General features: G+C 36.5%; 2 protein-coding genes and 1 long non-coding RNA gene across 6 annotated transcripts in view; 2 read left to right on the plus strand and 1 right to left on the minus strand.

Moving 5' to 3' along the window:
* The window catches only part of LOC308685454 (uncharacterized protein), a 5,215-nt gene extending 3,649 nt beyond the window's left edge, over window positions 1-1,566 (minus strand). The window contains exons 1-2 of one of the 2 annotated variants that reach the window (XM_081357231.1): window positions 641-1,566; window positions 1-123 (exon numbers count right to left, since the gene is read on the minus strand). The exon at window positions 1-123 is cut by the window's left edge and continues 11 nt beyond it. In XM_081357231.1, coding sequence (XP_081213357.1) covers window positions 1-123; window positions 641-1,008 — 491 coding nt within the window. In that variant the 5' untranslated portion in view covers window positions 1,009-1,566. The remainder of the gene's footprint in view (window positions 124-640) is intronic. The other variant, XM_081357230.1, reaches the window with a different exon arrangement.
* Window positions 1,567-3,372: 1,806 nt separating this feature from the next.
* Window positions 3,373-5,132, plus strand: hoxc6b (homeobox C6b; the record flags this gene model as incomplete). Of its 2 annotated transcripts, none has more annotated exons than XM_081358656.1 (2): window positions 3,373-3,766; window positions 4,138-5,132. In XM_081358656.1, 2 exons carry the CDS (start codon window positions 3,373-3,375, stop codon window positions 4,440-4,442), a joined length of 699 nt encoding a protein of 232 aa, XP_081214782.1. In that variant the 3' UTR covers window positions 4,443-5,132. The 2 variants fall into 2 exon arrangements, with proteins under 2 accessions (XP_081214782.1, XP_081214783.1); XM_081358657.1 differs by having other exon boundaries at window positions 3,373-3,763; window positions 4,138-5,126.
* A 1,110-nt stretch (window positions 5,133-6,242) lies between these two features.
* Window positions 6,243-13,658, plus strand: LOC308685586. 2 transcript variants are annotated; one of them, XR_014029476.1, is made up of 4 exons: window positions 6,286-6,547; window positions 7,179-7,276; window positions 12,533-12,689; window positions 12,763-13,633. It is a non-coding gene; the product is annotated as an uncharacterized lncRNA (long non-coding RNA). The 2 variants fall into 2 exon arrangements; XR_014029475.1 differs by lacking the exon at window positions 7,179-7,276 and having other exon boundaries at window positions 6,243-6,547; window positions 12,763-13,658.
* Window positions 13,659-14,861: the final 1,203 nt, after the last annotated feature.

Genomic DNA, 14,861 nt, shown 5'->3' on the forward strand with positions numbered 1-14,861 from the left:
TGCCCACTTGCTTGGAGGAAAGCTCTCATCATACGATATCCACACTGTGGGTGTTCCCTTTGAATTTCCAACACCAAACGGTCCAGCTCTGTATCGTTAATGCCAGAGTACAACTCTGATACTCTGTGGAACAGGTGGATAATTGTGTGGTAAGTGGCATTAGATGTATCAGATATTTGTGAGATGAACAAAACAAAACAAAACAATACAATAGAAGCCCAATTGAAATCATCACAGAAATTCTAATGGTTTCCATTAAAATGCCATTATTAACCATTAACTTTTTCATGTAAAACCATTACAAAATTCCTTCTTGTAGTGTGTTTTGGGCTTTTTTCCAATAGGATTTAACACCAATAAAATCCATCACATATAATTCCCATTGTTTTCTATTGTATTTTAGGCAGGGATCTATTGGGGTTTTTTGTTGTTGTTGTTGTTTTTTCCAAGCAGGGAAACATGCCTCTGAATTTCCTAGTGAAATTTATATCAGATTATTCAAGTCAGCCTATGTGTTTCTATGATGCTTCAAAAAAAGAGGGCATTCATGACCATAATGTTTAGAGTCAGGGCGTTAACGTTACGTTCTATGAAACCATAAAAAATAAATAAAAAAATAAACATTTAAGTTGATGTTTACCTTAGTCCACATTGTTGCATTCGTCGATGTACCGTCCAGCGACTAACTCCATACAAGGCCGCGATGTCTTTAACTTTAAGACCATACATAAGATACCCCTCTATGGCCTCGTCAGGGATCTCCACGGCCGGTCTTCCCACTCCCCTTGACAGAGACGAAGATAATCGATCTTCCACCACTCTCAAGGGTTCAGCAGCCAAACGAGTGTCGAGGCCTGTTAAGGCCGACAATTCTGCAAGATGCTCCAATATTGATCTTGTCCTGTCACCTACATACGCGTTAAACTCTTCTGAAACATTATTTCTGTGTTCACGCTCCACTTCATCTGCCAATGCATTCAACGATCTTATCAGATCTCCAGCCGCCATGTTTCAAACGATCTAAACGTAACACGGTTCCGCCAATCCCCGCCTTGACGCAATGAGTGACGTAGGGTGGGCGTGGTCAGCTCGGAATGCATTTTCAAAGCCGCTTTGAATTTTGCTACACATATCCCACGGCGTCATGATGAAAATGCAATCGTACGTGTCCTAACTGTTAGTCTAAATGCATTTAGGACAAATAACATTTAAATGATCATTTTGCTACTGTTTGTGCTTGGACACGTTTCACATATCAAATCAATTTGGTTATACATTTTCATTTTCATTTTGCTACTTATAAAGCATTAAAATAGTATGCACTTTACAATTTAATACTACTGTTGAAAATGGCAAATGTAAATAATATAATTTAATTTTCAATTTCATTCTGCACCAAATTTTGCATGCATGGAGTTGATGGAAAATGTAAATTTAAATACAGAATTACATTTCCATTTTGAATATTGCATTGCCATTTTGAATATTGCATTGTCATTTTGCATATTGCATTGCCATTTTGCATATTGCATTGCAAATTGAATTTTGCTACACATATGCTTCCATACCAATGATGAGCTGCGTTTAAAATGATATCTTGCCTTTGTCAGCCCCTATTTATTTATAAATATGAATATGTTTGTTTAAGATTCCATGTTAGTTTACTCCCTGTTGTATTTCTTAAATATTACAGAAAAATATCAATAATTATTTCTGCTTCTTATTCATTTGTTTAACATAACGTGATTTAAAAGTAAGATTGATTTGCTCTTGTTACGCTTGGAGAATATCACTGAGATAACCACAGTAAAAAGTAGTTACAGTTGTTAATTTACAATTATGTAAAATCAGAATTTTTCCATAGGACAGGAACTTGCTCGAGACTAATTTGCACAGTGCAAGTCAAATTTACAATTTTGCGTCATTTCCGTGTAAGAATACAGCATATGCAGCTGCCAAAGCCAGTAAACTATATCATTTGTTTCTTTTACGACTTTAATTGTAACAGGCGTTAAGGAATTCTTCTGCAGTAAAACCATAAAACACCCCTCTTTTAAACAACGGGTAAAACATAAAATGTAGGGTAGCCTACATCTTCACCTGATAGTGGATTCAGTTACTCATTTATCTTATATGGGCAATTTTGGTTTAGGCCTAAAATGGTCAGAGATGCATGGATAATTATTTTTTTATTATTATTATTTTTTATTAAATTATTAATGGAACGCCTTTATTTTCCGTGTAAATAGGCCAGCATATCCAGATGAGCAAAAGCAAGATACATGCCGTTTATATTTGTTTAATGAGCATAGGCTAATAGGTTAATCCATCTTACTATTACATTTGACATGTATGGTTTCGAAAGTCATAAAACTGAAATAGTTAGCCAACTTGTAAATTTTCCTATAACGCATCACTCAAGAAGAACAGTTGTTTTATAGGCTAAATCGACATTATGGTTCAAAACGAGGCCTATGTATGTGAAAATACTGCTTCTTTCTGTTCCATCACTATTTCAAATGCTATAGCCTACTTTATAATTTAAGTAATAATTAAAAAAAATACATAGAAACACAATGAAATGAATAACAATCACAGCTTGCACTCCTTACCTCGTTAAGCGTCTGGGGGAAATAATGTTAATCGATTTGTTCAACCAAACCAGTGAAGCGAGGGCTATTCACTAATTACGTAATTTTATTACTAAACCTTAATCTCATTTATCCTATAGGGGCTGAGGCTTGTGGACATAATTCTGTATTACAGGACATTACTTTGACGAGCCAGAAAAAAAGATGTATAGGCCTACCAATGATTTATACAGCTAAGCCACCCTCAAATTACTTAAGAAATGTTTGGAAAGTGTGTGTGTGTGTGTGTGTGTGTGTGTGTGTGTGTGTGTGTGTGTGTGTGTGTGTGTGTGTGTGTGTGTGTGTGTGTGTGTGTGTGTGTGCGTGTTAGAGAGAGAGAGAGAGAGAGAGAGAGAGAGAGAGAGAGAGAGAGAGAGAGAGATTGGAAGGGAGGGAGAGAGAGAAAGCTAGAAAGGAAAGAGAGAATCAATAATCAAATATCTCAATAAAAGGGGTGTTCGTGCGTTATGTTCCCTTCCCTACGCTGTTGTAACAGGGCAAAGAAAAGATTTTCATACTTTTATTGTTGCTTCCTGTATTTATTTATTTCTTATCGGAGTGGTCAGCTGATATTGCCATATTGTCAATCTTATAGCGAAGATTTTGGATGAGTCCACATTCTCTGCTCGGGTTCTGAAATAAATGATAAAGTAGGGTATTTATAAAAGACGTGAAATAAGGTATAGGTTGATAAGGACAAAGAGTGCGTGAGAGAAAAAGTGGCGTGTAAAGGAAAGAAGGTATGAATTCCTATTTTACGAACCCGCCGCTCTCGTGCCATTTAAACGGTGGTCAAGAAGTTCTGTCCAATGTGACCCTGAGCTCGACAAACTATGACCCGGTCAGACACTTCTCTCCATATGGCGCGGCCGTGGCCCAAAACCGGATATACGCAAATCCGTTCTATTCGCCGCAAGAAAACGTGATGTTCGGGCCAAGCCGAGGACCGTACGAGTACGGGTCGAATGTGTTCTACCAGGACAAGGATGTGCTTCCTAGTTGCAGGCAAAGCCTTGGGCAAACACAGGGTTCAATGACCCAGGATTACGCTTCAGACCCAGGCAAGACTGCGTCTCAGGAACCGAAAGGAAATATTCAAATATATCCGTGGATGCAGCGGATGAACTCGCACAGTGGTGAGTATAGACACAAAAGAGATATATTTAGTGCAGGACGGACCTGTTTGCTTTTACGACTGGGAACCCCACGTTTTATGACCCCATAAAGCACTGACGAAACTGTTTGTTGCCCTGCGATAAACGCGTTTGGTCGTCAGAGAAATTCCAACACGCTTTAGGCTAACCAAATCTATTCAGTAGCCTAAGAGAATGCATAAACGTCAAGAATTAGGCAGATAATGTTAAAATATCTAATTAGTAGAAAAGGGACTGTGAACTTATATTTAGCTTGATGCATAGTCTATAATGCTCTTTAAATTTACATTAGCCAGCCTATTTTTGTGGAGCCTTTTCTTCTGACTTTAACCAAATAATCTCTTTTCTAACAGGAGTTGGCTATGGGTCCGACAGACGGCGAGGTCGCCAAATCTATTCGCGATACCAAACTTTAGAACTAGAGAAGGAATTCCATTACAATCGTTATTTGACGAGACGCAGAAGAATCGAAATTGCCAATGCGTTGTGCCTGTCGGAACGCCAGATTAAGATTTGGTTTCAGAACCGCCGGATGAAGTGGAAGAAGGAGAGCAATAATCTCACACCCGTCCTCAGTGACAGTGGCTCGGCAGGAGCTGGGCAGGACACGGACAAAGAAGAAGCAGGGGAAACATCCGAGAAAAACGAGCATAACTGACGGCCATACCGCCTTATTAAAGGGTCTACAACATTCAGTGTGAAATAATGTTGCTACATGATAACTAGGCTACCTGTCGAACTTTCATAATTTGCACTATTTATTAACACCAAAAACTGTTACATTTAGTCAATTAGTCGTGAAACGTGTTTTTCCTCTCCATTTATTCTTTCCCCAAAATTGTGGAAACCTGTTTAATGGCTATTATGAATCAAAGAAAGCTACCACTGCACAGAAAGCTGCAAACATTTTTATCCTCGGTGTATATTGATTTACTCTTGTTGGGATATTATTTTTTCTTTAAAAAGCATCTTTTTTTATTTTGATATCTTGGGTGATGGAAAGTGCATAAGGGGATGCAGTCTTTGCTCAAACACATTAAATTCCAAATATAAGTCTACAATAATTTTTTAATAGTTCATTATCGTGTATTACCATACACTGTAAAATCGATAATGGCAAATACATTGTAAATGTTTGTAAATATGTGAGATTCAGATTTGTGTAGCTTTCCTTACAATGTTCTGTTTTGTGCTTTTCTTTACTTTGTGCTTCGTTCTGTAAGAACCAAACGGTGTAAAAAGTATTCTCAGATAATTTTTCAAAACTTGGAATATTAGCTAACAAGCGATATGAATTCAATGTTTGAAAATCACGGAAAATATTATTCAATAAAGTTGAAATGAATGTAAAGATACCTGATTTCCTGTTAATTATTAAATAAGTCGTGTGATGTAATGATGTAACACATGAGCCAACACGATCATGTCCACTCACTCATGATTACGCTTTAAAAACTTTTGATGGTTAATTGAAAAGGTTAAATCTGAGATTTTCATGCTGTGGTGAAAGTGTGTACTCAAGAAAACAGATGCACACATGAATAGCCTAAAGTTTAGTTTACAACATGCAGAATGATTGAAGGCAATAAAATAATCACAAGACAGGACGAATATTTAATATTTAACGTTAGTTTTACTTAAGCCTACCTTTTATCTTACACAATCCCATTGAAACACGATACAACATCGTCCCGTTAAATATAGGGCGGGACTATCTGTTTTTGCTGTGGCTTTTGTGAAGTCTTTCACTGCAATATATTACTCGTACTGATAAGCTACTTAAACAATTAAAAACTGAACAAGTTATGTTTTATAGGCCTACGTTTGACATATTTTTATTCAACGAAATAAACTAATGTTAAAAGTAGCCTACCACGAAATAATTGTGAAATTACAGTAAGATGCAGTAGGATATTTTATATTGTCTTTGTGTACTTTTGGTCTGACAGTTGCGCTGCTATGTGCTGCTACTAAACTGTTTAAATAACTTAAATGCTTAGCCTACAGGTTTTTAAGTTATTAACTACAGCTGGAATGTTTCATGTTCTCAATAGAGTAGCCTAGATACAATATTTACAATATACAATACAATATTTCTGAAGGTGAAGGAAAAAATAATTAGTGTAAAGTAATTGTAATTGTAATTTCCAATTGCGATGCCGAAAAATGGCTCGTCAATGCACTTAACAGCAGATGACGCTATTGGCCTTCAGGCCCGCTTTTCTTCATCGTGACCTAAAATCTCCAACATCTTACCATAAGCTCCTGATTAAACCTATTTTATGACTGGATCGAGATCAAGGTTGAAAACATCAAAGCAAAACAAAGAAACCAAATAAATAGGCTAAATAATGATAGGCTACACATTCTTATACGGTTTATAAGAAACTTTTCAATTTAGTAGGCCTATGTAGTCCTATATAGCCCATTCATTGTTCACAACAATGATTATTGCCTCAGTTTGCTGGATTATCAACCAGCACAGGTCTTCTGAACCCATCATCATCGACAGGTCAGGTGTTGGTAGTCAGCGCTTATTCTAGAATAGTGAAGCCTTCAGTAGATAATTACCCATGATGACCATCTAATTCCGATTTCATCATCCTAAACCACGGAGACAAATGAGTCTGTAAGAGAAAGGACAACATCTGATAATTCGTGGGAGATAGAAGAAATCGCCGCCGAGAACAAACCAGCCTGTGGGAAATAGCTGTGAGCCAAATCGGATTAGAAACGAGGATGAGTAACTTCACATGAGACACGGTAGGGTTGCCACTGTTGCTTTTTCACTTTCTCTCCTACATGTGTTCGTTGTCGTTTTGTCTTTCCAGTCTCTTTAGTTCATTTCTTGTTTTCTTAAGTGTTATAGACCTTATTCGGACATAGTAAAACTAGCGGTAGGTACATTTTATAACAGTCATCAGTTGCTCGTAAAACTGTCCGCTAACGCTAAATTTATGATGGTATAATTAAATAATTAAACTTTTCAAAACACGGACATGCAATGATACGTGTTTTTACATCGTTCTTTTATAGCCTTAATATGCCAACATTAATATTTTATATTATAGTGATATTAGGCCAGCCTATCTGTGTAGACTGTTTTAAAGCACTTTCTACAACCTTAGCCAGAGTGATTTGATTTGACAAATAATTTATTAGAACCATACGCCAGCTAGGCTACATGATAATAAGCTATGTTTAATTAATCGGAATAGCACTTAGTTTAAAAAAAATGAATAAAAATTGTCGGCTGCATGTGTTCTCATCATACGTTCTTAAAGAACTGAAGATAGCGCATTATATTTTGTGACTTGGGCTATAGGCTATTACTGTATGTGAAGTTTAATACCACCGTTCCAAATAATTTTAACTTATTGTGATTTCAAACCAGATCTGATGGAAAATGATTGAGATCGACGATAGGCTACCAGCTACCAAACACAGGAACTGGAGCAAGAATTTCATTTCAACTGATCCTCACGCGTCGAGGTGAGATTCTGGATTCAGAATGGAAGGAGATAGATTGAAAGTTAGAAGTTATGGAGCAAAATAAGTTATGGAGCAAAAATTACGACAGATTTTCTCATGTTCTTCATATTAATGCGACGTTGTTATGTGGTGTAGCCTGATGTAGGCCACCGCGCTGCCTTTAGCAAGTATTTCCTAATCTTTTTCCAAATAACTTTGCTTTCTCCCTCGCTTATTAGAAATAAAAAATATTATAATATTTGCATAAAATATTATAAGCTTATGTAGTTTGTTCGTTATAGTGGAATGAGTATGACCAGTTAAGATGCGTATCGCACAGACATAATTTTAAATAGCAGCAGTCTGTGCACCGTTATGCGTTTGCATTTTCTACATTTTCTCTCAGGAAATCCCCAAGGATCCCCAGTACAATAGGCTATCCGTCCTTTAAAAATAATATATGTCCTTTAAATATGTTTTCTGTTATTTAATCACTATTTGAATATTTGAATGTTTTTTCATGCTATAGAATCAATGTTAAGTTGGTCGATCACAGTTCACAGCATAGGCCTATGGGTCAGGCTACAACATACTATTAATTTATATTAACCGATCTAATTAATAGCGATTAAAACACCCAGGAAATAACCTTCAATTGTGATTTTATTTAAAAACAGCCATATTCCCGCCAACAAACTACTGTTGTGATGCAGCCTATATGGCCTATGCATGGCAGTTATAACAATAAGTCATAATGGATGCTTTGTGTCAGACCTATAGCTTTAGCACTGTTTTACATTCACGTGAGCGAGATAGAGCTACAATGTGTGTTCAACTTCATGGCTTCTTTTACTTTTTTATTAAACAAACATTTGTTGGGCATTGGTCATAGCCTACCCTATGAAAATTAATAAAAACTGATTACCTAGTAGCCTATCTCGCCGATTAGGAGAGGCGCAGTTTGACTTTTTTTTTTTTTTTTTGCTTTTTTTGACTTTTGACTGATGACGTTGCATTAAATGAATTAAATAATAAATAAGAATGCTAAAAAATGTGGAAAAAAAAATCGAAGACTTGTCCTCATAAATGCACCCTTATGTTACTTTTTGGGCGTAATTTACACTTTGTGAAATCGCTTGTCTGAGGTGTTTTCTGCGGCTTTCAAGAGGAGCATCTGCTGTAATGAGGGATCATTGTCCGGCTCCACTTTTGTTTCAGTCATTTACAGTACAGACTTGTAAAACATTATTGCTTTAACAAGTCATAAAACTTTATGGCTTTCTTCTTCACATCTATATTAACGACAGTTGTTTCCTGTTTAGCTAAATACACATACAGGCAGGGGTATGGCATATGGCAAGCCATTTGAACTTTTATTCATTTCCAGGATATGAATCCTTGATATCAACAATCCAATTTTCAGTTAAAATGATAATTCTTGATATCAGGAATAATATTTATACTAGTAAAAATGGCAATTTTTGAACGATTTCAACTAGTAAAAATGTTAATTCTTGATATCAACAATTGAATTTTAACTAGTAAAAACTATAATTCTTGATATCAATTGAATTTCAACTAGTAAAAACTATAATTCTTGATATTAACAATTTATATCCTGGGAATGGCAGTAGGCAAGCCGTTTTGACTTTTAATCATTCACAGGATATGAATTCTTGATATCAACAACTAAATTTTTACTAGTTAAAATGATAGTTATTGATATCAGGAATTAGATTTCTACTATTTACAATGCTAATTCTTGATATCAACATTTACATTTTCACTAGTTAAAATGCTAATTCTTGATATCAACAATTGAATTTCAACTAGTAAAAACTAAAATTCTTGATATCTGTAGTCATAGACCGCCATTCAAAATCAATTGTTTATATCAAGAATTGATTTCTTATTAGTTGAAATTCCAAATTCAGAAATACAATTCTTACTAGTAAAACCCTTTATTTTTGATATCAAGAATTCAATTGTCACTAGTTGAAATGTCTATTTCTGATATCATGAATGTGATTGATACTAGTAAGAAAGCCATTTTAGATATCTGAAATTATATTGATATCAGAAATACATTTTCAGATATCAAAAATTAACATTTTTACTAGTAGCAATTTAATTGATATCTAGAATAGACATTTTTACTAGTAACCACGTAATTCTTGATATCAGGAATTCACATTTTTACTAGTAACAATGTAATTATTGATATCAACAAAGCAAGTTGATATCTGAAATTGCCCTTGAAACTAGTGGAAATAGAATTACTGATATCTTAAATAATATTTTAAAGCAGCACTATAGGTAACTTTTCAACCTTTCATAATATATTTCCAAGACTCTTGTGATGGTACATCGACTTACAATAGGTTGAATGACATGTCTGCCATAGCCTGGCGGGGTCTGTATAGTTTTTAATCGTACTTTTAAACTTCGGGGTTCGGGTAGTAACCCCCGCGCACAAAAAGAACTACAAAATTCGACTGCTTTACGGCATAGGCTACCTCACTTCCCCCAACACGTCCTCACATGCTGTTGGACTTGTAAGTATGCTTATTTTGTATATCACTCGGAGAAGCTTTCACTCGTTGGTGTGAGCTAAAAAGCACCTGGCGTTCTTGTTGATGGATTAGTAACTTAGACATCTTCGGAGGCTATAGCTCGATGTTCGATGTCCGACGATTTGAAACGCGTTGTTTATTCCCCAATCGAACCCGTGTAACTGTCTGTCACACGTTTTACCGTCCACAGCATTACTTGATAGACAAAAATAGGACACGAATGAGCATCAAACAGAAACAATCCGCTTACGGAATGTTCGAGGCGCACATACAATACAGACTGCCGAAAGTTAAACAGGGCGCACGCAGCTCTTAAAGGGGACACACCTTATTTCCGTGAGTGGTATTTACGACAGTAACGTTAAATATAAGTAGTCCACAGCGACTCTATGGGTCGTTGTTTGACCAAAACGGAATTCCTACCTAGTGTGGCTTTAACTAGTAAAAATAGAGATATCTAGAAATGTCATTTTTACAGGTAAGAATAGCTATGGTAATGAATTTATGAATATTAATGAGTAGAGGTGTGATGAGATGTTGTGCCACGAGATCTCGCAAGACTAAAATGTTACGAGATTTCTCATTGAGTGAAAAGCTATTGCCAGAGAATATCTAATAAAGCGAGAAGTTTCACTCTCAGTAAACTTCCGGCTTCTGAACTGGTTGCAGTTCCACTCTGGCTCCATATGAGGGCGCTCACAGGACGAGTGCAGAATGAATGGAGGTCTATGGCGCTATACCCCTCAAAATCCACTTTTCTCAGGATATAATTTTTTGTCTAGTAATTTGAATGTTGTATTCGAAAGGAGATGCAAAGAAATTACACATTGCTGGGTGTTAGATTTTTTTAGAGTCACTTATTTGCTTTAAAAAGTCTTTTAAAGTGTCAATGACGTCATACACATCGTACGACCAGAGATACTGCTTTACGGCGATCCTTCAGTCACTTTGGTGCGTTCGCGCTCTGCACTTCTTTCCTCTCGAGGCATCAACAACACAGCTGACACAGGTAAACACACAACACAGCTGACACAGGTAAACACACGTGCTAGAAGAGTTTTTGTTTTGTTTGTTTCTGGTCCCGCTTCGGATGCCACAATGCCATCAAGCGGTATCTCTGGTCGTAATCAGTCCTTCACTGACCAATCAGCGTTCATTAGCAGAATGCTAGCGTGTTATGGGCAACAACAACTCAACCTGTAAGAAATTGAAAGGACATAAGTACTCGTTCATTCAACTTTCGACCTATAATCCATGTTGAACTTGCAAAACCTACAATCAAATCTGACATTTCTCAACGGTAATCGGGTGAAAGAGAAAAATTTAGCCGTCTAGCCCCATAGACTCCCATTCATTCTGCACTCATGGGCGATCGCCCCCAGTGGAATTCTGGTGGAACTACAACCAAAACTTGGTACAATAGGACTTAATAGGGAGTTGGGTAGGCTCTCCGTAGACGGGCTCTGCTATTGCCATGACGGAGAAACATCACGTTTCATTTGATTGGCCACCACCAGGTCAGAAAATTTGTGTTCTCATTTTGTTGTCTTTAAAACAAAACAATGAACAAAGCATTAATTTATCACATATTTTTCCCTTCTCGTGAACATAAACAAACCACATGGCGTTTTTTCATATATTTTGTTGTTTTCTTCACACTTTGTTCTAATGCAAATGAAAACAGTACAACCAAAATAAAACAATTTTGTAAACATTAGCTACCATTTATACAGTTGTGTACTACTAAATCATGAATTCGTGAATTATATATTTTTTCACGCATTTTTCCACATTTTTCCTTTTGATTAATACATTTACATTTAGTCATTTAGCAGACGCTTTTGTCCAAAGTGACTTACAAATTAGGAGGAGAGGTATCGTGAAGAGGCAAAAACATCGCAAGAAGTGCTCAAAATACATAGTTCAGGCATTGCTCAGAGTAGCATAAGCCAGATAAGGGAAGATTAAAGGAAAAGGAAAGATTTTTTATTTTTTATTTTTTTATTAGGTTAAGTGCTCACAGAAGAGATGAGTTGTCTTTTGAATGTTGTCAGGGATTCTGCGTTCCGGATGAGGGTGGGGAGAGCATTCCACCAGCAAGGAACCGTGAATGAGAATGTTCTGGAAAGTGATTTTGTGGCTCTCTGTGATGGAACCACGAGCCGTCGCTCGTTGAGCGATCGTAGGCGTCTGGTAGGGATGTAGACTCGTAGGAGCGAGTGAAAGTAGGAGGGAGCTGAGCCTGTGGTTGATCTGTAGGCAAGTGTCAATGCCTTGACCTTGATGCGAGCAGTGAGTGGTAGAACAGTGCAGAGAGATGAACAGAGGAGTGACGTGGGCCCTTTCGGGCTCGTTGAAGACGAGACGAGCTGCAGCATTCTGGATCATTTGTAGAGGACAAATAGGTCTATTCATTTAGGCTAAGTAGCCTATACATTTCATTCTTTCTTCATTATATTATATTACTTTTATGCAATGAATACTGTAGAAATGTACTTAACCAAGGTTTAAAAATGCTTTAAAATGGTAAATTCATGTCGGATGAAGAAGATTCACATCAGTACTGGTAGGCATAGTCTCTGCTATTGTTTTTGTGATCAACTCCCAAACCTCCTCTATCCTCTTTGTCTCCACTTTCTGTCACTTTTAGTTTTATCCTTATTATCTTGACCATCTATAAGCAGTCATGCACATATGTTTTCAGCCAGAAGCCATGCAAAGCGACATATGAAGCGGATTCACAGCCCTGGCAATCATACCAGTCATAAATGTGATGGCAGAGGCTCTAGTCTGGCAGCCGATGTGACCTTTTCTATCATGTCTGCTCTGGAGAATGGATGCTGAATAAGCAGGAGGAGAAAGTAAACAAGATGAGGGATTTTAACCTATTATTCACTGTCACTATGTTGGAAATCACCTTTCATTTTTTTCCAGTAAACCCTGTTACAATGGATCAGAGTCGAAGCGCACTGCGGTTACTGGAACTGGAGATCGACTACAAGTGCTACCATCGAGACTGACCATTCGTTTGTACTTTCTAAGTGACACAGGTTTCCATAGACCTTCCTAACTTAAGTTTGGTCCATTGCTGCCTCAAGTTCATGTGCTATAGGAGCTCCATCCTCAGAACGGCCCCTGAGACACAGGCCGGCGCATCAACCGAGACCAAGATGCTGTGAGGTTATAGGGACATACTTGTTTCATGTGGTTATAACTTTTCATTGTTTTTTGGGATAGGCATGTACTATATTGGTAATGGATTAATGTTTTTTTTTTTTTTTCAAATACTAACTTAAAGATCTGAAATGGTTATGTCAGATGATAGAGACATCCAAAATGTGTACTGTTGGGGAACCAATGTGTAAGATCATATTTATGTGGTCAAGGAATTCACTTTTCACAGCTACGGTTACATTTTTTGTGATATCTGCATAATAAAGTAAATTGCGATTTTTAAGCTTTGTGTATTTGTAACAAAGGGCCAATAAAACTATAGTATATAGAACAGTAAAAGTGTTAGTTTTCCTCACCTAAACAGTCTGGACATATAGATCTTTTAGACGAAAGCAGTCCAAAATTGTTCCATTTAAAGACAGAGGTATGGTTTCTTTACTTTACTCCTGTACACTGTCAGTAAACATTTTAAAGGTACAGTTCACTCAAAAATGAAATGATGTTTGGAAAAATGTCTCAGTGTCTTTGTTCATATGTTATTTTGGACAATACAGACTTTCATTTTATAGACAAAAATACATCAAAATATAACTTGTTGTGTTCTACAGATGAAAGAAATGCATCCAGTTATAAATAAAGCAGCTACACTGATTTGCAGATCTCTCTGCAAATCACAAATACATTTGGAAAAATAAAACTCTGAAAACGCATAATGTTTAAAAGAAGAATTAGAGTTAAATTGAACATTTAAGGTAACTAACTTTAATCATTTACTGACCATGTAAATTACTCATATTTATTAACATCACACACACACGTTATGGAAAATGTTGAGGTAGTTTCTGTCATTGCTCTCTCAGTTCTGACTGTATCTGTTATGGTTGATGGTTGGTTTGTAAGCTATTGTTGTGAAGGATGTCACTGTAAGTAATGTACAGAACGGCATGATGTCACTGAAGTTCACTTAGAGTTTTTTTAATGACTCTATCATAGGCTGTAATCAAAACACAAGCAAGCTAGAATTAGAAGAGACATTAACTAAAGCATCAATAAATACAGCCGCAATTAAAGCAGAGGAAGAAGAGCAAGCGTGATTAGTGTAGTACACACAGAGCCTATTCTTAACCACTTATCTGTCTCATTTTGACTCAGCAATGGACCATCATAAATGAATTTAGTCCTTTTGAAATATCCATCTGAATTACAGCACATTTATGAACACTTGTATGAACTGTGTATGCATTTGTAATTGTGATAGATTGCAATGAAGGGGTGGGTTCTGGAATCCACTGCCGCCTCAATATGTATATCTAATGAGTGATTATAATCAAGGTATTAATATTTTTCTGTCTACATACCAAATGGGTTGAATGACTTCTTTAAGCCAAGGAGATTTATTTAGAGTCTGTTTATGTAAAGTAGTCCACTGAAGGCAAGTTTGTAGAGAACCCAATGCAGTTTATTTACAAAACGTGATCAAACATAAAACAAAGGCATGACATGACATGACGCTTACCAACAGAGGTTACAGTGAAACAATACTTGACCAAAACACATGGTAAATATGAAGCCTTAAATACACTAGACAAGGGACACCTGTGAACAATGAAACAATGAACCAATGACAACACAGAACACATGGCAGGATCACATAAGTAAAACTGGATCACATGACAAACATGAAACAAAACCAAATCGAGACTGTCTAATGGAATGTTAAAACATACATCTACTCTTCTAGCTGACCAAGACAGCAGAGGTCACTGGGGTTACTTCACCTGTCCTATACATTCTTAATCATTTAATTAAACTTTTAGATTTTCAAATACTAGAGAATAAGAATGGAATATTGAATATTG

The sequence above is a fragment of the Scardinius erythrophthalmus genome, assembly GCF_964197995.2.
Source record: "Scardinius erythrophthalmus genome assembly, chromosome: 25".
Classification (NCBI taxonomy): domain Eukaryota; kingdom Metazoa; phylum Chordata; class Actinopteri; order Cypriniformes; family Leuciscidae; genus Scardinius; species Scardinius erythrophthalmus.